The following is a 27,598-nucleotide window of genomic DNA, read 5'->3' as shown; positions in this document are numbered from 1 at the left end:
TTATCCATTATGCAATACCATCAAGGCAGGGAGATGTCTGATTGGTCCCAAATTTATTCATGACATGACAATGACCCCAATCATACAGCTAGAGTCATAAAGAGCTATTTTCAGCAACAAGAAGAATGATGAGTCCTCTAACAGATAGTATGGCCCCCACAGAGCCCTGATCTCAAAATCATGGAGTCAATCTGGGATTACATGAAGAAGCACCTGAGACGGCCTAAATAATAAATCCACAGAAGAACATTCTTTCTCCAGGATGGTTACAACAACCTACCTGCAAGTTACTATGAAAAACTGTGTTAAAGTGAACCGAGGAGAACTGCTGCTGTTTTAAAGGCAAAGCTGCTCACAGCAGATACTGATTTCATTTAGGTTTCTGCTGTTTACTCAACTTTGTAAGAAGTTAATTGATAAATTAAAACAGTTTATAGCAATATTTTTGTAAGCATTCTCACTTTACTTTTAGTGCCTAAAACTTTTGCACAGCACTGTATGTATGTGTAGTGTACACTTCTATAATTAAGGCGGTGAAGAGGGTTGTCAGCCCTCCACTGCGCGTCGGGCTGAACAAAACGCCCTTTAGCTGTGATATAATTACAATATACCACGGCCAGTCATGAGTTATTGCTTTTATAAAACAGTCACCAAATATTACAACACAGAAATTATAGACACGATCCAATAAAAACTGTTTTATTAAATAATTTTTACATTACAAGAGTCATTTACAAGAAAGTAGTTCCTGGCTGCCTGCGGTTGCTCTGAACCGTTAATAAACTGCTAAACTAACGTTCAAGCTAGTCAGAGATCTAACCAGAGTTATTTATTCACATTAATTTGAACATTCCCATTAATTGTACACCCATGGAAAAACTGTCCAATGTCACCAAAGTCACGTTGCAAATTGTTTGCAGTAACGTTAGGCCGACTCAATTTGTTAGGAGATACGTTGCTTGGTGCGGCGAGGATGCTGCTCCACCTTCTCCAGAAACTGAGCTTCAGTCGCCAGTAGTTTTAGAGAGAGCTCTCAAATTTGTGCTTATAGACATTATCTCTCTTGCTTCAAGGCCCACATCCAAAAGCTCTTGCACCATGGTGCTGCAGAGACAGTGGTTGGTGGAGCTCTGCATCGTCCCTGCTTACTTACAGATTGTGGGCAACACTTAGACAGTAACCGCGGAGTGATAATTAAAAACAAAACTGTTAAAGGACATTAGATGTCATAGCCATAGTATATGCTGATTATACCACAGCTATCAACCAATTAGATTTTTTATAGAGATAGAATCTCACTTATATGAGTTACATATAAACATTTGTATGTAGATACAGTATGAAAGCGTGTTATTTATCACAAATGCCTATAAATCATAACAAGATTAGATGCTTCATGGCATTGATTTATTCGAAGTGTTTGAAAACCAGAGTGGAAATAGAAAGCCTGAAATAATAAAATGTTTCTACTGACTTAAAAAATTAGATATTGCTGTTTTTTACTTGTCACTTTATAGTAACCCTGGGATTTTATGTCGGGATCCTGTAGGAATGATGACACTTTTATTCCAGTGATCTGATTGGTCAGTGGTCGGGGTGTTAACAGGTTGTCATCTGATCCTCTGAAGTTAACCTGCTCCGGAGCGGGTTAACTATTCAGCATAATTATCATGGTGATGTACAACGGCAAGAAGTGAACCACCATCATTACCCTGAAAACCAGAGTTAAACCCGAAGTTACCTTGCTAACCCCAAATCCTGCTTCATAGTACAGGCCTCTGAATTTGCCATGGAAGAAAAGCAGATATATACCCACTAACCTGCAGATCAGGGCACAGGATGTGTTTGACACCAAATATCAAACTTTTCTTACGCTCTAATTTATACAAACTTTTATCTGAGCTCCAATTTCGAACTAGGCATCCCTGAAAAAGTGTGAGATAGATAAGAACTTTAATAAACAAACACATTCATGTAATCAAGCACTGAAACTGCACAGCATTTATCAGAAAGAATAATTCTTTGTGGGGAGAAAAAATAGAATTAATCATTATAAAAATGGCACAGCAGGAGTAAGCGATTATGAGCACTGTGGGAATGAGTCTAAGCGTCGATCATTAGCATGATCCATTTTCCCCACAGTGACCAGAACAATTCCTGCGCTGTGTCAATATAATGAGTCTGGGCGAACTGTAAGTCTGCTTTAATGAGTGACAGAGCGGCCCGTTCTTCATGGAGATTAGAAAAGACTCTTCTCCCATCAAATTTCAGGGCCAATTAGCATGTTGATCGCTGACGAGAGTGTTGCAACATTACTGTGAGATATCTGAGGAATTACTCTTGCACTTGATGCTGGAAAAAGTATTATTATGCCTTTTGTGTGGCTTGTAATCCGAAGCTCCAAACAGCAGAGTCACTGGTTTACAGTCATGAAAAAAAGCTTTTTCAACTGTGACTCAGTGACTTCAAAGACATTTTAGCTTTTGTATGAATGTTGTGTCAAATGTGAAACTTCTGTCACAAACATATTTTATCCAGTCACTTCCTCGTGTAAGCTTCAGTCTTGATATTTGGTACTGGCCTCGCAGCAGCAGAGTTACTGTAAAGGGAACGTGGGCTGCAAAATTAGTGTGTAAACACACACAAATAAATCTCGTACAGAGACCCTGAAGACTTATTTTTTCAATTTCTCTTCTTACCATGAGCGATGGACACACTACTATCTCCTGCAAAAGTTAGAACAACAGAACTTCAAGGTGTTAGGAGGTAATTGAAGTGTCCACAGTTGTGTGGAAATAACAGTCACTTTCATTTTCTGCGTAGACACAGTTGGTGACTAACAGTTGGATTTCGTCCAAGACTTGGATAGACATGAAACTTTCCCTGTTATCAGCAAAAAAAGATGAGTGACTGCATTGGGAAATATCTGGGTTTTTTTGGGGGGTTTTTTTGGATAAAAAAGTCAAAAGTTCAGGCTTGTGTACATTAAAACGTAGGGTGAGAAGTTAAGCACGACTCCCAAAGTGCATTTCAGTACAAAACAGCCAATCACTAACCTGAAAATTCTGGTGCATGTGCTGCTAATGGTGAGTGAAGGTTAAAGTTTCCAGTTTCTAGAAACCCGTAGACTGTCCAATTAAAAAATTAGCCCTTTCAGATTCTGGGTAAATTGCTCTTAGTTACAATAGCAAAGCATTTGAATTTTGCCTCTGATTGGCTACATACAAACAGCAGCTTCCTGGAGTCTTGTCGTCATCATGACGTTGCTCGGCCAAGAAATAGTTTGGCATATAAACCCCTTAAAACCATCACTTGATGTATTTATACTTTGATTTTTGTACAGATTAAACAAAGAAAAATAACGTGTTAATTAATCAGGTTTAGAGGTGCTGGTGGTCGTTTTTGTAACCGTCAGACAGAGCCAGGCTAGCTGTTTCTCCCTGTTTCCATTATTTATGCTAAGCTAAGCTAACAGGCTGATGGTGGTAGCTTTATATTTAACCAACAGGTATCAATCTTCTCTTCTAACTCTGGGCAAGAGAGCAAAAAAGCCTCTGACTGCTGCTTAATTAGTCAAAACTATTTATCATTAAAGAGAAATATCTAAAGTCGCCCTCCACTCAAAAATATGTTTTTCTTCTTGTTGCGTCACGTTGGCTGTTTTCACATTCACCCGCTGAAAGTGGAAAGTTTCTCTGTGATATGATTTTAAGGGGCAGACCTACAAGCATGATTTGTGACATCACAACTAGTTTGGAAGCCAATCCTGGTCCAGTATGCAACTTATACAAGTGTGATGTGGAAACTTGAAGCCTCCAGCGCACAAACACTGAGAATGGACTTTACAGTGAAGTAGGAGACATCTTGTGTCCAGCAGTTAAACTTCTGAAATTAAATATATTTGCATATTCATAGATTCTGGAGTTTTTAATGAGGGAGAAGGAGTAGATGTCCTTGTAAGGATTTTAATGTAGTAATTATACTTTCATTTTTTTGGAAAAATCCTAACAGAAATACATTATTGCTCCAAGCAGAGTATTTTTATGTCTTAATACATGTCTGGAAGGGATCTTTAAGCACTGGCTTCAAGTTTTTCTTGCCATTTTATGCCTAGATAGACAGATAAGAGTAACTGAGAAGAGAAAAATGAAGGCTGGACGCACAAAAGGGATGTTGTGGTTCATAGTTGGCGCCTTAAACCCTTTGCCACCAGGTCCTCCTGCTTCCAGGTGCTTTTCCTCATGCATCATATAGTGTAATGCACCAGTCATGACCTTAAACCAGATTTTAGTACAAAATCCAATACCCTTTCCTTTTAAATTTAAAATAAGAGTCATAAGGGCCATTGAAATTCTCCAGAAATTCAATTTTCATCAGCCTAATGGGTAATTAAAGTCATGTCTCACACTAGTGAGTTCGGATAGTCAATACGAGAGCAAGTCAAAGGGCACAGAGGAGTTGTGGCAGGTCCGTGACCTAATTTGGCTGCAAATTAGTCAGAATGTGACAGAATGTGAGATCACTCTGGTGGAAATGGAGGCAGATTGTTTACACTGCAGCCACACATGAGCCTGAGATATAGAGCCTGTAAAAATGATTAGACCCACCACATGAAAAGAAGACGGCTATTACCTTCAGAGGCTTCCCTTCATGTACGCTCGAGGCAACAAGATCCCAAAAGGTATTGATTTCAGAGGGGCTGATGGACTGTGTGCCTGACATTACTGCTTCACCAATCTTACCGGCGTGTCAACAGACAAAGAGCCTCTGTAGCTTTCACACTGCGTGGATACCACAGCAGGACCGAAATGAAGGAATCAATCCTCGTTCCTGGACTTTGATTATGGTTCTCATCGTGAAGCCCTGCTAAGGCATCAATCTCTGCTAAACAGGGATATCAGCATCGCCGGCCGAACATCTCATAACATAAATAACATGAGTTTATGCATGCAGCCTTTGTGGAGTGCTTTATATAAATTTTCATAATGCAATCTGCATTTAGACTTCAGTGGCCTATAAAAAATGGTGTTCTTCAGATATAGTAAAGTCTCCTTAAATGTAAATATTACAGCATAAATCCTCCCTGAAGGTTAGATACAGACCAGCTGTGGGTCATTAATTCTCTTGGAACTAAAACTGTAAGAGAACAAAAACCTGAAGGACTCCGGCCTCCTCCATGACTGGAATTGAGAGGTCTTAAAGGACCACTTCACTGAGTTTTATCTCTCTGGTGTGATAGACTGACATGATTATATACACCATTACACGTGTCAGTACTATCTAAATCTCATACTGTAGCCTTGCACAGGGAGAGCAGTAACAGGAAAATACAGCTTTTCTGGTTCCAAATTCTCAGTGTTATCTGGTGATGAGAATAATAAGAAGACTTGGGGCCAAAAAAGAATCTTTCTTGCCATTGCTCAGCCTGTGACTACATGATCAGCGTAAGGATTTGGGGGGATGAAAACCAACTTCCTACAAGATACGGAGAAAATTGGCTTGTGTAATAGTTTTTATAGTGTATATACTGTAGGAATGTCATATTACACAGCACATATAGATAAGTTTGAAAATCAGCAGAATCTCTGAATCTCTCTTTGTTTGATAACAGATTAGCAAGCTGTAATGCTTTTTTGTAGCATTTGTTTCCGTTTATTCTGATGTACCATAAATCTTTCCTGTAGTTATGCTGCTGCAAACAGAATAACATATTTCAGTTTGAATAATGACAATTCAGGAAAAAACATATTGAGCTTGCTTTGGTCGTGTAGTAATGAGATCTCGGTCTTTGTTTATATTAATTCATCACAGCGAGGCTGCAGCAGCAGTACAGAGCAACCCCAACTTCAGTGTTAAATTTTAGCTGAGATATATTGCATTCATGTCCATTTACTTCAAGCACAAACTACCACGAGTAAAACAGAAGAGCAGATGCAAATGTATTTTCGCTGCCTGCTGCGTCTGTCACATAAACAAGCGTGTCATTACAGTCTTATTAGGCAACAGCCTTGCAAAGTGATTTGGAACAAATTATGCCATTTTTTATGTTACATCTCAATTAAATCTTTTTTTTTTCTCAGAGAAGAAGGCCAGCTATTTAGATGTTGTTATTATTATTATTATTATATGAGGCTACGACTGGGAAGTTGTGTCTGTCATTTTACATTAAATGTGTTTCATGAAGGAAACAACTGCTTCAGAACGATTCCTTGGCACTTGACTTAATTGGTGCACAGTTTTTATTATTATTATTAGCCTTTCTGCACAGTTCACAAATGTATTTCCATTATTTACAGTTAATTTCAGAAACCCATTTGATAACAGTGACAGTGTAGCAGTTTGCAATCCCTTAACTTAATTCAATAGCTTTCTTGCAGAAAATAATAAAAGTAAAATACATTTTTCTGCCATCAAGTGATCCCATTGAATCTGCTTGTGTCTGAATTGCCTGTGGTCTAAAGAAAAGGAGTTAAATTTCTTATTAAGAGCAGATTAATGGGGAAATGTCCAGAGAGCCACAGGGGATGGAGTGTGTTTGTTTTCCAAGTGCTTGTGAGTATCAGTTTCTCATTCTTAATGATGTCCCTTTGCTCTCTGATGTAATATCACGGTCTCAAAGAAAAACTGAAGATCACAGGAGAGCAAAGAGTCGTTGAGAGACTGAGAGTGAAATCATAAAAAAAAAGAGAGATGGGGGACGGGGGGGGGGGGGGTTATGATCCGTGCCAATCAGAGGTTTGTGAGCTGTTAAGAATGGGGGGGGTGTTATCTTCCTGTATCAGAGCTAGAAAAATAGCCACACAAAAATAGCCACAAGCATGGATGAATTGTTGTTAGTGGACTTCCAGAAATTGAAATAATTCTTCCGGCAACATGACAAACGTTACATTATCTGCTCCGAGCAACCGCTAACCGCTTCTGTGTCAACTGAAAATGGTGTTGACAGGACCTTTTCCTTTGGTCTACTGGTTATGATAAAATAATCCCCCCCTCCCAAACAGAAATCGGCTTACGTGGACACAATGTCAGACTGAATAATGAAGTCTTCGTCTTCCAGATTTGTACAGTAAATAGGCAATTGTTTGCTGACACAATACCCATAACAACATAAAAAAAAGTGATCATTTGTTTCTTTAACCTTAAAAGGCCAAAAATCGATTAATGCAACTGTAAGTAGGAAATAGTGGTTAAAGTGCTCGTGGCAGCAAGAATGTGCTAAAGAATTCTTGAGAAAGACAGTGAATATCTTCCAGTGTAGTTGAACATTTGACCCTTCACTCTCTTAGCATTGTGGAGGGAAAAGATTTCCCTTCCTGGATCAATAGCAGGTCAGGAAATATCACAAAAAGACAAATTCAAACTTGACTTTTGTTTCGTTGTTAGCAAAACGTCCTCTGTGTCTGGTGGTCTCATTATTTATTTTTAAAAACTGTACGTTCGGTTGCAGGAACATGGAGCATAATGATAAAAAAAAAGTCTTATTGTTGCTGTCTGGTGTAAAAACCTCCAGCAAATTTTCAGACACTAAGAAAAACAGCAGCGTCTCCTCAATCAACTGCATTTTATTTTCACATTATCCAGTGGCTTGTTGAAGGATTTCATCATCCCAAATAGGTTGAAATTTCTCAACCCTTAGTGAAACATAGTTTTCCCTCTTAAATAAACACCTGAAAATCCCCCAAATTGGAGTTATCTGGTATTTCACAGTGAATAACATTCAGACAATGAAGCCTGACAGAACAATAGAAATTGATTTCAGATGCTTATTTGAGAGCACCTCTTGAATAGCGCACAAGTGAGTCAAACACACCGTGGGCTGTGTGCTGCCGTCGATTCGTTACCTAGTCTGTCTCTCAGCTTCTAGTGTTGCCGCTGAGGCTTTCATCCTTTCCACGCTTAGTGATTCATTCATGCAGGTGCTGCCAAAAAGACCTCGGGGGCAACTGACAGCCCTGCTCGATACCAGTCTTGTGAACTAGCAACACTCACATTCACTGTCAAGCAAATGCCTGGAATACACAGGAGGAAGTGTAGCTATGATGTCTTTGAACAAGAACATCTCTGCTTTTGAAATTTGTTCTTTGACCCTCTGAGAAGATTTCACGATGTCTGCGTCTTTTTTCCGAAAAAAAAAACGAAAACAAATTCTCCGAAAACGCTGCTGTTTGTATATGTATACGTCTTTAGACATCAACCGATATTCTAGTGCCATTTCATCTTTTACTGACCCTCTGGAACGTACCATTATTGCTAAAAAATATTTCATCCCTCCCTCGGCTCAGACAGGTGAGAGAGAGACGGAGTCACGTCTTCGCAAAGTGGTTGATGGATGAGCTCGTAACTGTTTTAAGCACTCAAAAGGGCCCTCAGGAAGATGTATCACCCATCGAGCAGCTCATCTCGGCCGCCGTACGGAGGAGGGGCGGGTGGGGACTGGCGAAGAGTAAAATGTGGCTCCTTTAACAAATTCAAAAGTGGAAGGAGGAAAACTGTATATCACCTCGTCTGTCCTACTAGCTATGACTGTCCCACCTCCTCCTCTCTCTCTGCACTCTTGACCTGTCAGTTAGAAATATCGAGGCTGAACGATCTACGGCTCCTCGATCGATCTTAACTCGCAGGCCTCTTCTCCTTGACACTCTATGGCCATTTCCCTTCTTTCTCTTATTTCTTTTTCTTTTCACTCTTTCACACACTTTAATGTCCTTTTTTCTTCTCCTCAATGTATACTTTGTTCATTGTTCACAGAGAAATAGATGCTTGTTAACCCCTATGTGATCTTTTCCTCCCCATTGATAAATGGTCTGTAAAATAACTGAGCTGTCCTGTCTCTTCCCTTCATGTCTCCACAGTTCTTCATCCTTCTTCTGCTTATCTTCTTCCTGGAAATTCTGTCCATCATGCTGTTCTTCATCTACCAAGACGAGGTAAGACATAAGCGATTGCTCTCATTATGTTAGCCTATATCCTGTCATTTTCTCCACCTGAACAAGATAATAACAGGCTGTGGAGAGACTGTCCAATTCCCTTCATATGTCATGTAGACTGCTGACGTTTCAGATAGACGTTGGCATGTAAAATGATGCGTCTCAGCAGCAGGGTTTGTTTTTGAAGTTCATGCAAGCAGTGCAAGCAGTAGAAAAGAGCATGCCAGCTGACATTCTGCATAAACGATGTTTTAATGAGATTTTTTTGTTGTTGTTGTTTTTACTTTGGTTGATGCACAAACATCTTTGGGGAGACATCTTTGGGCTACGGCCGGAAAAAAATATACACTGTCACAATTTCCTGTACTTGTTAGTAAATCTCAATTTATCTCAGCTCATCCATTTTGGATGATTTCCCCTGTAAATAAACAAGTCAGGCAAAAGAAAAGAAAAGGATGAGCTACCCCTCTCCTAATACAAATTTGTAATCTCTTCACATTTTCAGCTAAGGTTTTAATAATGCATTGAAAGGGCATGTTAAATTCCATCCATCCTAATCTTAATTAAGGGGTTGAGGGCTGGATTTTGGGTTTTGGAAGATTAATGCAAAAGCACTGACAATGTGTCTTCTGTTCTGTCCATAAACATCTATTGAACACAGAATGACAAACATCACTTTGACAATGGGTATTAGTTGGATTTTGTGAGATTAGTGAGATTAGTTCGGTGCTGGGGGAAAGGACATTCCCAAAATAAATCTGCGTTGATGCAACCAATGACTCAGAAGTTTTAAAATATGGTCCAAGGCCTGCTATAACAACAACAACAACAAAAAAAAACCTGTCTTCAGTCCCCTGAGGATTATATTTCGTGTTATTTTGTGTTATCTTGTAATGCAAAACTGCTGTTGCCGCTGTCAGAGGACCACTATGACTCCTCACATCAGCACTTTTAAGTACAATCAGATTCTTAACAAACAGAACAGCCTTGACTTTTTGCAATAATAGAATCAAAAGTCCAAAGCACAGTAAATGACCAGTTACTGAATTATATACATGTCGAGCAGTAACAACAGCTGTGAACACATGACTGCTCTTGTATATTTTCATGATTTATCTTCTTTAATTGATTAATTGAACACTAATAGAAACTGATAGCATGTTTCTACTGAAATTAAATCCTTTAGAGGGAGTGGGTGTCCTGTAATGAGGTGAAGATATAAAGTACATTAAAAAATTCTTCAGGTGTTATAATTCCATGAAGTGTGCAATATATTGAGCATCCTTTACAGACAAATAATTGACCACTGCCAGATGGAGGGAATTCAAAGCATGGTGGCCCTTCATAAATCACTAGCAATTCTCCTCCACTTGCACTGCATTATTCATGTGCTGAGACTAAGAACATTATCCCCAAAGATTTAGGCCAAGGCCAACTCTGTGTAATGCCTTTGTACATTTTGGTAAATAACAACCTACTTTGATATTTCTAACTCGTTCTGTCTGAATTATAGTTGAGACCATAGACCTTGGTCCTGTATGTACTTTGTTCTGGCTTTTATCTCTTTGTTATTGTAATTCTGGCATGATTATATTGCCTAATGTGTTGAATTTCCATCACAGTGGTGTAACACAATGAATATTTCTGGACCGGCATATTCTTCTGGGATTTCAGCCAATCAGCAGTGTTCTGTTTACCTTTTAATGAATGTTGACTGCTGTCACGCCTCACCTTTCCTTTAGTATCTGTGTTCCCTGATGTTCAGTGCACCTCATTTATTCAGGATCTGAATAATTCAGTTTCATCTACCCAGGAGGCAATTAGCGACAGAACCAAGTAAAAATTTAGGGGTGGTCTTGATGTTCTGCAGAGCTGGTGCACTGAGGGAAATCACTGACAGTAAAAAAATGGGTGTCCATTACTTGATATACCATTGATATTTTTTAAAAAAGCAGGAGGCAATTCTCTGAGTTCATTCTGTCTTTTAAAGATGCAGTATGTATGAATCAGAAATTCCTTCTCATTAATGACACGAGTGGCCGTTGAGTGAGCTGCAGTTGGCATCATGTTGCTCATGTATGCTCACATGCTCCATCAGCGCAAGTGAGCAGCAGCGCTAACATCCATTTCTAAGCTAACATTACCTAAGTGTTGCACCCTGTTGGCGCTGTAGGGGGACGGTAGATAGGCAAGGCACTCGGGAGCGCGCATCAACGTCACATCCTTTGGAATTTCTTGGCAAAACCATCCTGAGTCCTTTACACAGAATTCAGTCCACAGGCTGTTATTGGCACCTGAGAAAGTCTGGGAAGGTCTCATTTTATTATTTCTTCACAGTCTGTTGATAATTTTAGTTAATTTTTTAAATGTTTTCAACTAAAATTCTTACATAATTCTTATTGCACCAAATTTTTGAATGTGTGCACTGCTGGAAAATTGAATAAAACCTCTACAGTGTAATATCACAAGGTATATTTAATAATATCTTTCACTTCTCTTATGTTGCAAAGAAATATCTTGCTCAACTTTTGCGCATTACGTGAACTTAAAAAGTCATTGAGGTATAATGTTTTCATTAGGTTGTGTGCATGGCTGCTTACCAGAACAGGTGCTGCAGGTCCAAACTGATAAAATGATCAAATAAAATGATCAAGTCTTTTAAAATATTCAGCTGCACTGACAAAAAGTAATTGAAAAACAACAGCGTTTTCTAAAATATTGCCCCTTTGATTAAAGTCCCCCTCCCGATGACCCCACTCTGATATCTGCCAGCTCCAGAGGCAATAGTAGTCAGATTTCATGTCTTTTTCTCATTATTTACTCAAAATATAAACTTCTCAAAAACATCTGTACATGTTTGAGCCCAAAATATGCAAGCGGACAACGTGGAACAACCTGTGGAACAACCTTAGCAACAAAGACTACAGAACTGACGGCCATTAGTAGGTATGTGTGAACAATCTGATGTCCTTTTGATGAGGAAGTAGAGGTAACTTTGCAAACTGAGCATCAGTGTAGGCAGTAGCCCTGGCTTTTGACTTGAAGGCAGCATGTTTACATACATGCACCTCAAGTTTTAGAACTTTGACTATGTTTAATATTGACATCCAACATTTTATAACAATATATAAATGACAGAAAATCACAAAAAGCATGTTATGTCCCCTTTAAGGTTAGGAAAGCTCTTTTTTTTTACTCTTTACTTGCTTTGAAACCAACACAAGTGTGGTTGAAACATAGGTTGTATAATAAAATCATTGGAGCCGAATGTGAGGTCATCTTCCCTTCTTATATGCCAATACCATGACCAGCACCTATCGTATGTATCCACCAGTTAACCTGCTGACAGGAAACATTTACTGTCGGTAAATAAACTTACAGAATCTAATATTTAAGTCACAAACTTTGCACAGCCAAACATTAATCTCTATGACTGTGCTATAAGAAAGTCACACAAACAAAGCTCATTTTTATCTGCTTGAACAAACAATGTCTACTGATATTTTTCTTGAGAGAACAGTCTGCATCGAATACAAACAAACTTTGATTTAGGGATGGTTGGATAGTACTGTATGCTTACTGTGCCAACACTAAGTCTTGTTTTGAGCATCCATACTAGGAGATACAGAAAAGGGATTTGTCCCCTGATTTTAATTTCATCAGAAACTGTGTCTGCAAGCAAGGTTTTGTTTGTGTAATCCTCCAATATGAGTGCGATATTCTGGTCACTCTTTGTCTCTCTGCTGCTGTTGCGTGCATGCATGCAGCGTTTACCTCATTAGTTTAGGGAAGAAACACACACAAAAGTGGACTGATTGCCACATGTAAGAGGAGCATCATTTTGCAGTATTGCCACTGATTTGTTGCAAAAAAATAATGACTGTTCATTATAAATAAAACATAAAATCTCTTTATAGCAAATTCAAAACATTAAAAACCCTTTAAAAAGAGTAAAACTGCACATTGCAGCATCGTCTCAAGCATTGTGTGATTTAAGCAGTTGTAACATACGATAGATTTAGGATGTTGAGGATGAACATAATGCAGTGTTTGAAGGTTCAGAAATGCTCAGTTTATAATTTAGAGTGTCTTCAAAGTAAACACCTAAGGTATTGATTATTTAGAGGGAATTTACTTTCAGTACAGTGTGATATAAACAAACTAACTAGGTGAAAAAGACAATTAACCCAGATAGATAGTGAAAACATGCATACAAATATTTTTGGACCCAAATGTGAAATCCTTTTCAGCATTCGTTAGATTTTATCTTCTTGGATTTTTCCCACAGTTTTTAGAGCCCTAGTTTATCTCTGATTATCAAGCCATGCTGACTTTCACCTCCTCCATCACCATCATCACCATGGTAACTCCCTGGAAGCAGTCCTGCAGTTAGAACATAAGTCAATGCTATTCCTCTAGTATGCAAAGCCTTCCAGATACCATAACTTAAAGAGCTAGAGTGCAGCGGTGGGTGCATGTTGATGAACTCCGTCGCGGGCTTCAGGTATGGTCACGCTCAGTGGTCCGGTTTATTACACCTGCTTTAGACCTGATAAAAAGCTCCATGACGCAGCTGGAAGCTACTTCAAACAGCTCACAGATCTTCCACGCACCTGAAACAGTTTGTTTTACTTTGTTGGTTCCTAAGAATGATGAAATGGTCCAATGAGGTTAATGTCATTGAAGCCAGTGGGACTCAAAGTGTCAAAGTGAATAAAAATAAGTCAGAGTCAGTGGCGTGATATTGAAAATTGATGTATGGCTGTTTCATATTATCTCTCCACATGGATTTACAGCCTTGTCCACTTTGCCTTTATTATCACCTCAAGGGAATATTACTCCACCACACAAACAAAGCAATAACAACAGCAGACCATGAGCAATACAGTATTTAAGGATTAGGAAACTGTCAACAATAGTGTTATAAAAACTATCATTCGCATTATATTATTTTTTAATCGTGGCAGTTGTAGTAGTGTAGTACTGTAGTAGTAGTAGTGTTGTGGGAGAGATCTTATCTCAACAGCCCTATAAGGTCTCTGCATTTGTTTCCTGTTCATTTTGAATTACATTTGAATTATATATCATTTTGGCTCTTAGTGCATTATGCATGCATGTTTTTGTATTTGTGCATATGCTTTTACTGTCATTTTTGTATTGAATCTGCTATATATATTAAGTTTTGCTTGCTTTCCTCGTAGGACAGATGCACTTCAGTCAGCTAACTCATGTGGATCAGCACTCAGTACCGTATGTGTGCAAGTCAACCGTAAAATTTTAACTCATAAAGCCGATATAAGACATTATCTACCCTCCACTAGAGACCAGAGTTTGTTATGAGTAGATGGAGAAACCCTGCAAAATAACTGTAACAAGCTACAGTATATAGGAAATTTGCAGAAAAATCTAATGCAGGCCATAATACTCATAATACTTCGACCCGAGTGTGTATACTTTACCACATTATAAGTGAACAGCATGAAAGCATCATAAAACATATGGCAAAAAAACAACCAACAGCAAAGTAAACTCAGCCACTATAAGAAATTACTTCCAATTAATACCGGTACAAATACCTCACATGGTACTTTTACTGCTATACTGAGTATAGCACCAGTGATAGTAATATTTGTGATTGTCATGGTATTAGTGGTAGTAATAGCATTTATGGTATTAGATTCAGATTTATTCCCTCATCAAACAGCCTGAAGGGATGTTAAAAGGTCTCAACAAAAGCACAAATAATTGAGTGAACACTGGGAGCAAATCGAAAATGCTGACACTGAACATGTCAATACAGGTAATAGAAATTATCGGCCATTCTTGCTCTAGAGCTCCCTGGTAGGTTACCCCTGAGGTGTATATAAAGCTGTTATGCAAGTATATTGATAGGACTTGGAGTCTGTTATATAAATGATCCAAAACCAGATCAATAACTGAAACGTAAGGTGTTTGAATGCACTTGCGTGATTTAGAGGGCTAATTACATTAGAACCCCAGATGTTCACCGTGAATCGCGCCCCCTTCATGTACTTATATTAGTTTATACTAGTTTATTAGTTTTATATCAATATACTGTGGAATTAAACCAAATATCAATGTTTGCTCAGACGTAGACCACACACTCAGTTCATACTGTTCTGTATGAGCAGCTGAGGAGACATTCATCAAAGAGATCTATCAACTATGATCACTCTTTGATTGAAGATTCCAATCCAATACCCATTTGGCACCAACAGTGATACACTGCATACGTCTGTATCTAGTGTGATCTTGGAGTTCAAAAGCTGAGTGCAACAAAGGCCCTGTAGCCAAAAGGTTTGATTTTGACATTGATGGGTTAAAATTAAAGGGAAAAGTCTTCCGTCAGATATTCCTAAACTGCTTTGTGTGATCAGTCTGTGATGTTCAGTGGAGTTCTCTTTTGAGGAAGAGTTGTCATTCACCTTTTTGGTATCCCGATTTTACCCCCACTTATTCTATCTACTCCTGATAAAGGTGGTGATTTCCAGCATTCCCAAGATTGTCTTTTGATCCATCTGAGAACAGCTGTGAAATGTTGATTTTACATTTAGAGAGAAGAGTAACAAATGGCCATAATGAAGAGAGTTTACAATATAGAAAGAGTGAGAGCCATGCCCTTTACGGAAAAGGCAACACGTCTTATGATTGTATTACATTATAAACTATTCCGGGTACTTTGAGAGGAGAAAATTGTCTTTCTATCTCTGCCAAAATATATTTCTTCTCTTTTTGCTGAACATTACCAGAAAATGACATGTCTGGAAGTCCATGTTCGTTCTGAGGCCTTAACATTAAAAAAAGGAAGTGCTCAGAAAAAATGAAAACTTAAAATCTACAATTCATTGAGAACTGAGCAAAAATCCATGAGCTGATGAACATCATTTGGTATGACTGAAAGTTCCAGAACAGCTACTAAATGGACCCTGAGGTGATATTGTTCTCCCAGCTACTGTTTACAAGGTCAACTTTATGTTTAATGTTGTTTTAAAACCAAAAATATATAATCTGAGACTCCACTTATAATTATATGATATAAATCTAATCTATATATAGATAATCCTTATACAATATCTAATAATAGATATAGATTATACTGCTAAACCACATAATGGGTCCAGAAATTCAATACCAGTAGCTTTTTTCTGTATAGTGCAAGTTGAGATTTCCTTAAGATGTTGTGGCATCCTGCTTGCTCAAAGGTTCAAACCTGAATACCAACCTTTTAGTTTTATTTAATCTGAAACTGTTAGATTCCTACTTGGCATCAATTGCTTGATCACATTCGTATCCTTATTTTTGATCTGATGTTTCCTTATATAAGTCAAAATTTTGGTATTTTTCCATCTTTATATGAGTTTCAAGGGGTGAAATAAGCAGCATAAAGGAGGAGGAGTCGATTTAAGCTGCCAATATGATCAATACTGTGTGATAAACATAATAGGGGGAGGCAAGTAAGGCTGCAACTAACCAGTATTTACATTATTGATTAATCTGTCAATTATTTCATTGATTAATTGATTAGTTGTGTCAGCTATGAAATGTCGGAAAACGGTGAAACCGTTTCTCAAAGCCCAAGACGCAGCTTAAAATGTCTTGTTTTGCCAATAACCCAAATGTATCCGTAACGTATTCATTTACTATCACAGAGAACTAAAGAAACCAGAAAAATATTCACATTTATGAAGCTGGAAAATGATTAATCGGTTATCAAAACAGTTGCCGATTAATTTTCTTTTGATTGACTAACAGATTAATCAACTAATCGTTGCAGCTCTACAGGAAAGACAGTAAAACACACAGACACACACACACAAAGGGAAATAACACTGGATTCAAGAACACTATGAGTCAGGATCAGTAACATCAATTAGCAGGATATTTGCATAAAGAAGTAATTAATTCTCTATATAATTTTGCTAATTTCAGACTGTATTTCATTTAGTCTATCTGGTTTGTTTGACAGTAAAACTAAATTAAATACTTTTGCATCTTTCCTGTACAAAAAACATGTTTTTATTCTTCACAGTAAGGTATCAAAAAAAGTTAAATGTTGCCTCAGTGTCATATTAGCAGCATATCAAAAACGTTCAAATGTACCCAACCTCAGTACACGTCCTTTTGACTTTACTTTAATGAAAGAGTTCATACTTCATAGATGTGTTTTGAAAATCTGTTTTTAGGACTGCATCACCATTTTCCTCCTCATTCCCCTCTGTCACTTTCAAAGGATAAAAAGATGCCAACAAATCACGTAGGGATACATTAAAAAGCCAATCATCCTGACACTGCCCTGCTGCATCTTCATCATAACATGAGCCTCATTTCAGAGAGTATCTGCAGTGTAACTTCATCCTGCTATGATCGTTTGTGTCCTCACCTCTGCATGATGTTAGGTCAATCCAGGATGAGGTATTGCCTCTGCTGTCTGGTCATGCAGCAGTAGTAAGTGTGATTTGCTATCTGCTTGTGTGCTTTGGGACGAGTCAAGGTGAGGTAATGCCGCTGTAAAAAGGTAGTCGTGAAGAGCTATGGTCAGGTTGGAACCCCAGCAGACCTCATCCACTAACCCAAAGGCTAGTGGAGCTGTTAAAATGAATCATGGCAACTATGCCGGCAGATGTAGTGGCCATGTTTGTCATTCTGATGGTGCCATTTGTAAAAGTTTGAAAATGCCTGCTATTGAAACATTGGTAGCACTTTATTTTAACCCCCTTTGCTTAGTATAAGCAGTATATAAACAATTAATTAATAGTCTAAACACACTATAACACTCTATAATATAACTTGTAAGCAGAGAAAAGAACATTTTGTGTCTCCATGGCGACTGCACAAGTTCCTTACTAATCATTTATACACAGTGTTGGACAAGTAACTTAGAAATGTAATCGCTTGTAATGTAATCAGTAATTATGATACTTTAATTACACAACAGCTAAAGTTATTAGTTACATTTATCGTTACTTTGCTTTCATTTCTCAGTCCAGCTGTCAAAGGCGCCCTTTAAATAACTTAGTAGTGCTGCAATTGACAATTGCAGTCAATTTTCAATATCGATTAATCTGCAGATTATTTTCTATTATATTCTATGAAATGTTAAAAAATAGTGAAAAAAAATTAATTCACAATTTCTTAGAGGCTAAGGTCTTCAGTTAGCTTGTTTTGTCTGACGAACAGTCCAAAAACCTTAAGATATTCAATTTACTGTCATATATGACAATCAAAAAACAGCAAATTCTCACATTTGAGAAACTGGAACCAAAGAACATTTCCCTTTTTTTTACATAAAAAATGACTGAAACGATTAGTTGATTATCACAATTGCTGCCAATTAATTTTCTAATCAATTAAGTGTTGCAGCTCTACTTCAAACCCTCCACACCCACCTGTCACATCTTCTGTGTTTGGACACGTATAGAAGAAGAAAATGTGACGTTGTGTTTTAACGAGCAGCCAATACAGTTGGAGGTATTTACTGACCACCAACAGCTAGTCGGTTGACTACAGAGAACTACAGAACTAAACCAGGTGGTTCCTGAATGTAGCCTTACCAGTGGCTAACTTTAGCAAGCCAGCTGAGTAGACACAACATGCACATAAATTATCTTCAGAGTTACGTGGAGTCTAATTTCTCCTCTTTTGGTGGCGCTAACCACGTCCCCACATCTCCAGCAGCCACATCAAGCTAGTATGTACCAAACCAGTCTTTCCACTTAACACCAACAGATCAAACTGACATCATCATCCCTCCATCAAACCTCCAATCATATGAACACTGAAAGAGGTTTCCCTTGCTGTAATCAATCCTCCTGTTCATACTGGCTATTAAAAGATCCCCTTCAAATGTGCTTTCAATGCATCTAAGTTTATCTGAAGCTAATATGAGGCTTCAGCAGTCTGAGTTAGTCATATCAAGTGGATATCTGCTACATTTACAGTATGTTTAGCATCAAATTCCCTCTTTGTGTTTCCCTGTTGAGTTGCGGTGGAAATATAATAACAAAAAGAGGGACTTTGGCACTAAAAAGACTGTAATGTTGAAAGATATCTACTCGATTTAACTCATTTAGATGACTGAAGCTCAATATTAGCTTCAGATAAACTTTTAAGTACATTTTGTGCACAGAAGGAGGCCCCCATCACTTACATTGTAAGGTCATTATGAAGGGATTCTAATGGTCAGTATGAACAGGAGGAACAATTATGGCAAGAAAAACATGTTTTAATGTTTATTTGGGCACCTGACTGTTGTTTTAAGACAGACTTGAAAAATTGTGAACCCGTCCTTCAATGATGGTTCTGGGATTCAGCCATCATGAATGTAATCGATTGCACCTTTACTTTTCCTATCATGTCAAATGTCTGCTGTGAAAAAGGTCTATTGAGTTCAACCACAGGCCAGTTTTTTCAGCTTTGTTCACTGAGGAGCAAATATTTTTTTACAGACGCAGTGGATACACAGTCCTACACGTTTTCAATATGTTTTGTTTGTTTTATGTATTTCAATCAATTTGAGAATAAATCCATTTGGCAAGGAATCACATATAAATGACTTTTATACCAGAACGTATTTTATGTATTGCATTATAGAACGGAAAGGTAATTCAAAGTTTATCCATATATGAAAAAAAAGTGCCCTGCTTCATTTATGGTTGAATGAAAATACTGTTGTTGTTGCCTTAGAAAAAAAAGTCATCAGAAAAAGTAATTTCTTTGTATACCACCTGTGTTTGTGAGACACAAATGACTAAATAGGTTAAAGTTGAGAAACTGAAAATGTGTTTGAATTCACGTGGTACTTGTTTCATTTAAATTAATTTAAATTCAGTTTGTGAAGGAACTGGTCCGCTGTATCCGGTACCTTCTTCCAGACCACAGCAGGTAGAAAAGGCTGTTATCCAGGTGGTTGTGATCCTTAATGATTCTCCTAGTCTTATTATTGCAGCGCCTGGTGTAATTATCTTTTAGACAAGGTAAAGCACCACCTATTGTATGTTCCTCCAAAGAAACCACTCTCTGCAGGGTCTTGCGGTCCTGTTCGGTGCTGTTTCCCTATCAGGCAGAGATGTTCCCTGTCAGGACGCTCTCGATGGTGCAGGAGTAGAAATTCCTCAGTATTTGAGGAGATACCCAGAATTTCCTCAAGCATTTGAAGTGAAAGTCTCTGCCTTGCCTTTCTCACGACTGAGTCAGTGTGCAGCACCTGGGTCAGGCCCCCGGTGATGTGTCAGTCTCACTCTCACATCACCTCCTCTTCCCCTCCTCCACTTCCAACTGTTTTAAGACTAAACACAGGAAATTGTGAAATAACTTGATAAGGAAAAGGGGAAAAAAATAACCCATTTGTGAACAGACTTTCAAATGCAGGTAAAGTGCAACCATTCATGTGACAAAACAAACTACAAGCATCATATATCTGAACTGCAGACATACAACACATGAAACCCGATTAAATACCCATTTCAAGCAGGATAGCTCCACTTTCTCCACATCATTACTGTTCCAGCATCAGCCGTCAAACATTTAAGCTTGTCAAGATATCAAAATGCAGCACCCCTGTCTGAATACATTTCAAGGCTGAGAAATTTTCATTTCATGTAGACTGAAGAAATGAAATTAGATAAACACCCCTGGCTAATCACATTACTAAAATACACCCACGTCAGGGCAATGTTAATATGAGAGAAATTGAGATGATCGTCAAACAGACAAGATATTTGTTTGCGGAGTCTTGGAATATATGTGACAAGGGAATGTGCAGTTTGAGGGCTGCAGATAACAATGCTGAGGAGTTGCAACAACAGTAATTATAAGTCATTTAAATTGCAATCAGGCCTAGATGCACATATTATGAAGGGACACAAGAGAGTGAAGCTCTGCAACAGGAAGAAAACTGGAAAATATAAACACTCCTACAGTTACATTTGAATAAACATGAAAAAAAAAACACATGACGTCAGCGAGATACGGGAAGAAATTGAACACAAATCAAATGTTCCGGTTTCAATTTCACCTCTCAGCAGGAGCAAAAAAATTTTTTTGCTGTGAAACACAAAAGCTTTTGCTCAGTTGGTGGTGGACTGCCAGGTGTCTTGTTCCTCCTGCTTCAGATTATTCGGTCTTCTTCAAGACATGAAAAACAAGCTCGGCTTTATGTTCTCGCTTTGTGCAATTTCTATATAAGTGGGTTTAGGGTTACAATTTGAAAAAAAGGTTTTGTATAAATAACAAATTGCGTGTGGGTTACTTAGCTAAAGAGTTACATATTGCAGTTTTTTTGCCTCTTTCTGGTTCATGAATTCAATAAAACAGCACAATTTGAGGGGTTAAAGGGTTACACTTGAAATACAACAAAGGGCTCCTTGCAGAGGTTGAAAACCCACTCACAAACTGAAATATTAGCCTGAGGTGAGTAAACGCTCTGCTGTCAAAGGCTTCACAGGTTCTGTAGGACAATGGACAGAGCACTGACAGATTTCTGCTGGGAAATCACAGTAGGAGTAACAGTTCAACTGTGCTGCTTTGAATAAAATGAGTCCATTTATGTAAAAACTGCAAATTATTAAATTTGTCTGTTTTTACCATGTGCCATGATTAAAGACATTTCTAAATCCTTTTTTTTTTTTTGCCAGATGTAAATTAGTTTTGGCAAATCTATCAGGCTTTTTTCTTCTCTCCTGTTCAATTCCAAAAGTAAAATAATTCAAAGAATTTTAATTGTGTTGATAAAGGGAAACCATCACTGTGAATGAGAAGCCACCAGTTGCCACCGAACTACAAAGGGGTTCTGTTCACAGTTTCACACTAGCACATAGTTAATTTGTTGCTTTTCCAACTAATTATTTCAGCTGAAGAAACGCATTTTTCGTGGTTATTTCAGGACTCGCCGTCTGTCAGTCACAACCCAGTCAAGCCAGACGACGAGCCGAAGAAAGATGCTTCTGCTAATTTAAATTTTACACTATTCATATTTTATTTTCACAATATTTTCTAAATTATTCAAAGCCTGCAACATGACATATGCTTCTCACTGCAACGTCCGTAACTCACCCTTTTAGTCATGGCAGGGTACTTAAACCGTCAGTGCTCTGCTCACTCTTTTGCTGTCGTGCCTGCTGCCCGACGCTGTCACTTACTGCCACTGCTGTTCATGTAACGTTTCACCAACCATACCTCCACCCCAGCATCCACCAGTAGGACTCTACATTGCTCAAGGTGGGAAGATTTAATCATCATTCCCTGCTTTGCTGAGCTTGGTGACGATGTGATAGACTCCAAATATCAACACTTTACACATTCTGCATTCACATAATAATCTTTTTCACATGTTTGACACTACAACGACAGAATAACTGTAGATAAAAGGTGATAAAATATAAAAATCTACAGTGATGTTAAACAGTTCAGCACATTTTTCCTCAGGGAAAATGTAGCCGTAGTTGTCGATAGCCCAGCAAAAGTATTTCAGTGACGCATCAAAATAGTTTCATGCGTCACCTCCGAACTCCTTCGTAGTATCAACATGGAGAAACAGGCCACAAACACACAGATCTCGGCGTTGGGAATGAGTCCAATCATAATGAAAGTTTTCCTCTGAATCTCAGAGATAATGAGTCTTGACCTTGTGTTATTGTCCAATATCTTGTCCAAGATCATTCAGTACCACCTTGATTAATCCCGTTCAAGTATCATCCCTTATAACCTCAATTCTGCTAGTTCGCTACTTTCCCCCCGTTAGCGGCATTGATTGTCTACTCACATGGTTTGCCAAGTGTTAATCAAGAACTGATTAGAAGCAGAGGAGGGAAAGGAGTTGGGGTTGTAATTGATTTGCCCCAGCTAAGGACTGAGATTAGTCACTTAAAGGGGAATGCCACACATATTAATAATTTACGTATGTTATTGCTGTGCCCCAGGACAGAATTACAAGTCGGAGACAGAAGCCTTAAATTTGTGACTCTGGTATCCCATTTATTATCTGAGGAGCACTACCAGATTTCACATCCCACTTTACAAATTTAAAGGTTTCCTGAAATTATAGCTTTACTGAAGAGCTGTCAAAGTTTGCAAGTATTGACCGATTTGTCCTGAGGCACAGGAATAACATATGTGGATTCTTTAGAAGGGTGGCATACCCCTGTAAATCCTTTCCCGAAATGTACTGCAACACTTCCAAAGATTTAAACTCATATCCCAAGCCAGGGGAAGTAAAGTGCAGCAAGTCAGACTAATATAGTCTGTCTGCAGTCAAAATAAATGTCCTTGAAAAACGTTGACTTTGGTCCAAATTGGTCAGAGTCCGGGGAATGTAATCTGGGCTCCGGCTCCCTTGGAGGAAGGATAAAATGAAAGCATTTGCAGGAAACTAGCCCTTGCCAATAAGCGTGGGCACCCAATAGGTGAGGAAACCCCGTGGGACATTCGGGTACTTTTAGAAAGCACAGAGATGACTGGGTGACAAAATCACACATATTTGAAATGACTGAAACATGACTTTTTAAATCAAACATTTTATACAACCTTGATTTGGGATTATCTGGAGGTACAAAGCCGCCGGCATTGTTGTGATGAATTCTAAACTCAAGGCAGCAGTTTAATCTATAAAACAATGATGTTAAAAATCCTCCTTTTTTAGAGCCCGTAACGTCATTGCAGGAGATGAAGTAGGACATGTTTTATGCAGTTTGGCGTCTCATAGTGAAATAATGTGTTCACGGGAAATCCACAGAGAGTATGATCACAGATTTTTCCTCTTTTTTTTTAATGTCTTTATCTACTTTACTGTATCTCTGATTCTGTCTTCCTCCCACATTTATGACACAGGTAATGGATATCCACTGTTTGGAGGAAGCGGGTAAATTGAGGCATTTTTCCTCTCATTATTTCCGCTCCTCTGAAAAACCTTTCTTGTGTTTCTTTCAAACATAATGTCCTTCCTCTCGGGCTGTCACAGATAGAAAGCTCCCTTTCTTTGCTTGCTTTACTGTCAGTGTTATCTTTGCATGGAGTCCAGTGGTCATATAAGCACTCCATCTGCCCAACAGTGTACACAGGTATGCTATTATATATTCTGACCTTCGTCGCTCTCTGGCTCATCCTCTCCCTCTCTTTCCCTGTTTACTTTTTTTTCCTGCATCCACTCTCTTCCCCACCTCCATCTCTCATCCCCCTTTTTTTAAATCCACATCTCTCTGTCTCTCCTCTACTCTACTCTCCTCTCCTCTCCGTATACATCTCATCTCTTATCTCTCCTTCTATCCCTGCCATATAAATAATTGATGGCCCATCTTTGACTCGCCTGGTGTAGTTAAAGGGCGACTCAAGTCCCGAGGACAACATCAATACTAAACTAAAAGTACAGCTGAGGCGTATTCACAGTCTGCTTGCCACACTTTCAGTCACTCTTTACTAATGACCTACTTAAATTTGAATGAAAAATATTTTTCTTTTTATTCCTCTTTTTTTTTTATTAGCACAACTTCACAAGACTGAGGGCTTTCTCCAGTCCACTCAAATGGGATATAAGGACTCCCTGTGCTTACGTCAGTTTTGAGATAACTTGCATGTTGCATTTTGCCAGAGTTGTGATATCATGCAGTGGCTTATAGCACCAGTAGAAATCAGATCAACAGTTCTTTATTGTTGCAAGAAATTACTTTCTGTGCCATTTGTCTTTTCATTCAAAATTCTCTTTTATCTCCGTTCTCTTCGAGGCATCCAAATGATGATTTTTTTATGTTTACAGATCCTTATGCGTCATCTAATTTTTTGTGTATGCATGATAAATGTGTCCACAATATATGCAATAAATATATTTCAGGCAAAATGGTGTGCATACTTAAAGCGGCTATAATTGATATTTTCTATAACAACAATATAATAATGTATCAATATAATTCAGTGTGTAATATCAGAGGCGTCGCTCGTAGTGTTGAACCTACAGAGAATTATCAGCAACTCTGCAGCCCCTCTCAGCGTTACAGAAAACATAGGTTTCAACTCCCTCCTGTGTAATTTATTCAATATTTCCCAGTAAATAAAGTATATACAAAAGCATACACATCCTCCCCCAGGATCTCATAAACAGTAGAGCACGTTATCCCAACATCCTCACACATCTGTCACCAGGGTTTATTGCATTAAACACGCTTTGTTATTAAAACACATTCATGAGAGCAAAAACAAAAAAAACAGACTGTTTTCAGTCAAGACAAAGAGATGGATTGATATCAGGTGTAGATGAGTGTTTATGTCATAATCTGTTCATGTTAGTTCAGCCTTTCTTCTTGATTCCCTCAATATATCTCTGTCTGCTCACTTTCAGCTGATGTATTTACCGACTACACATGGCTGAACACATGGTTGAACACATGGCTCGTGGCTAATTTTAATAGCTTCTCACAGAAATTCAGGCCTGCAGGCGTGTTTATGACCTTTAATAAATGTGTAATAAAAGCCTTATGTGGCGACTTGCGTTTTACGATGATGGAATCACCTGCCGTGCAAATATCATATTTGTTAAAATGGATGTTTTCTTCATGTGATCTCCTCCATCACAGATGACGGGAAAAGAATGTATCCTCTTAAATCTGTGACTGTGATTACACTAAAAAATTAGAGGACGTAAACAACCATTCAAGAAACGATTCTCTAATTTACTAATAACTAAATATTTCAACAGTATTATGAATCACCTTTTAAAATTAGCATGAACAGCTAATTAACGCTACTTGTTGTTTTTAATTAAGTGGATCCTGCAGCCACATGGCCCATTTCTTACCTCAAAACTTTAAGTTTTGTTACTTTCAAATGAAATTTTATCTATTAATTTCTCTTTTTATTACTTTGACTGTGCCAATCGTCGGCATCTATGTGTATCATGTGCTGCAAATAGATTCATAACGCTCAGACTGAAGAGATAGAGAGAATGTAGCTGGTGCATTCATTAGATTGCTGAGCTAATAGTCTATAATGGATAAAATAAAGCAAAAATATAGCTTCAGGTCATAGGTTGGGTTTGGGTCTCAAATTTGGCAGTACCAGTTGGGTTCAGGCAGGTTTTAGACACATGCAGAGCTCCATGTAGAGCGTTCATAGTTAGTATTAAGTGCTGATAAAATAACGAAGCACTTACTAGAACTGAAGGAGAATTATGACAGATACTAAGAGACATGAGAGTGTGAGATATGTTGGAACAAGAGCAATTAATATTAGGATCGGTGTGGCGCAGAATGACAAAACGCTAATTAGCTGAGGCTCAGAGGTGGACAAAGAAAGTGCATGTCAAGTATGCCAAACTCCTGCTGACAGTTCGGAAACAGATATTTATTTGTAAACAATGTAAGAAGAACTACTGCATAAAATGCCTAGATGACGTAGAGTAGGTGATCCTACAGAAACGAGTCCATATTGTGAAGAAAGTGTGGAAAAGAGCATTGCGACAGAGCAGATGATTGAAGAGAAATGCCAGCTAATAATCCAGGTATTTGAACAACGAATGCAGGAGATGGAATCAAAGCTGGAGAGAAAGCGCAATGAGAAGAGAGATGTTGACATCGTGCAGGAGCAGACGCCAAGTTGGGCTGATGTAGTGAAAAACGTCGACCCAAAAGAAAATACACTTGCCTTTAACAGCGTTAAAAGGATTTGGATGCTGTAAAAGACATATTTAAAACATATATATCACATATTTAGAAAGCATTATGTGTTTTTATACAAATGCAGATCAAAGTGTTAAGTGTTGAAGTTAAGTGTAAAAATTGGAGGCAGAAAATGATCCCAGCGGCATTAAATTTGGATGATATAGAAAGTTATAATATATTTTCAAAGAATATAGATAATGATACAGGTAGAGGACACATTGCTTTGTATTCATAAATCATTAGAGGTTAAAGATATTATAACAGGGACAGTGTTTCAAGAGAATATTTTTTGTGGAGATTAAATGCAATAATAAGGTCTGATAGCAGTACAGAGACTAACAGTGATAATCTTTTGATTCTAAAGGAGGAAGTGTCAACTAGAAAGCACTCACATAAATTAATTATGGGTGATTTTAATTGGCCAAACATAGATTGGAATTTAACCACTGGAGAGGGGAATAATCTTACATCATTAGATAATAGGTTTTCTGTATTCAGAACACATTTTTGTTTCAACATGTACAAGAACCGACGAGGTGGCGACACACGTGTTGGATCTTATTGTCACAAATGAGGAAAACATGATAGATGATGTTCAGTATTTAAGCCCTTTAGGTAAAAGCAATCATTGTGTCTTGTTGTTGAAGGTCATTTGTTATACTAAAACATTGAGAAATGAAAATTACAACAAGGTGAATTTTGAAAAAGCGCGTGAAGAATCGGAAAACTTATCTTATTATGATGTTGGCAACAAATGGAGACTAATTAACGCTAAGTTGAACAAAGTAGAGGACAAGTTTGTCACTAAAATCAAGCCTCAGAAAGAAAAACATAACTTCCCCTTGGAATGTTTAACAAAAAGCAAAAATATAATCTTGCAAGAAAGGCAATAAGAAATAAAAACCTAGAGGTACAACAGGAGAACCGGAGAGTGAGAAACCCTGTGAGAATGAGAACACGATATTTAAGAGAGATATATACGAAGAAGACTTAATAAGACAATCTAAA

The 27,598-nt window shown here is 38.1% G+C and overlaps 1 protein-coding gene across 3 annotated transcripts in view; it reads left to right on the top strand.

The window, feature by feature from the left end:
* Positions 1 to 27,598, top strand: part of tspan4a (tetraspanin 4a) — a 144,749-nt gene that overhangs the window by 97,040 nt on the left and 20,111 nt on the right. For all 3 annotated transcript variants that reach the window (XM_067578684.1, XM_067578595.1, XM_067578511.1), the window contains one exon: positions 8,853 to 8,927. In XM_067578684.1, the coding sequence (XP_067434785.1) occupies positions 8,853 to 8,927 (75 nt within the window). The remainder of the gene's footprint in view (positions 1 to 8,852; positions 8,928 to 27,598) is intronic.

Source organism: Thunnus thynnus, chromosome 1 (assembly GCF_963924715.1).
Source record: "Thunnus thynnus chromosome 1, fThuThy2.1, whole genome shotgun sequence".
Classification (NCBI taxonomy): domain Eukaryota; kingdom Metazoa; phylum Chordata; class Actinopteri; order Scombriformes; family Scombridae; genus Thunnus; species Thunnus thynnus.
Note: the sequence above shows the minus strand (reverse complement) of the source record. Positions and strands in the feature narration are given on the sequence as shown.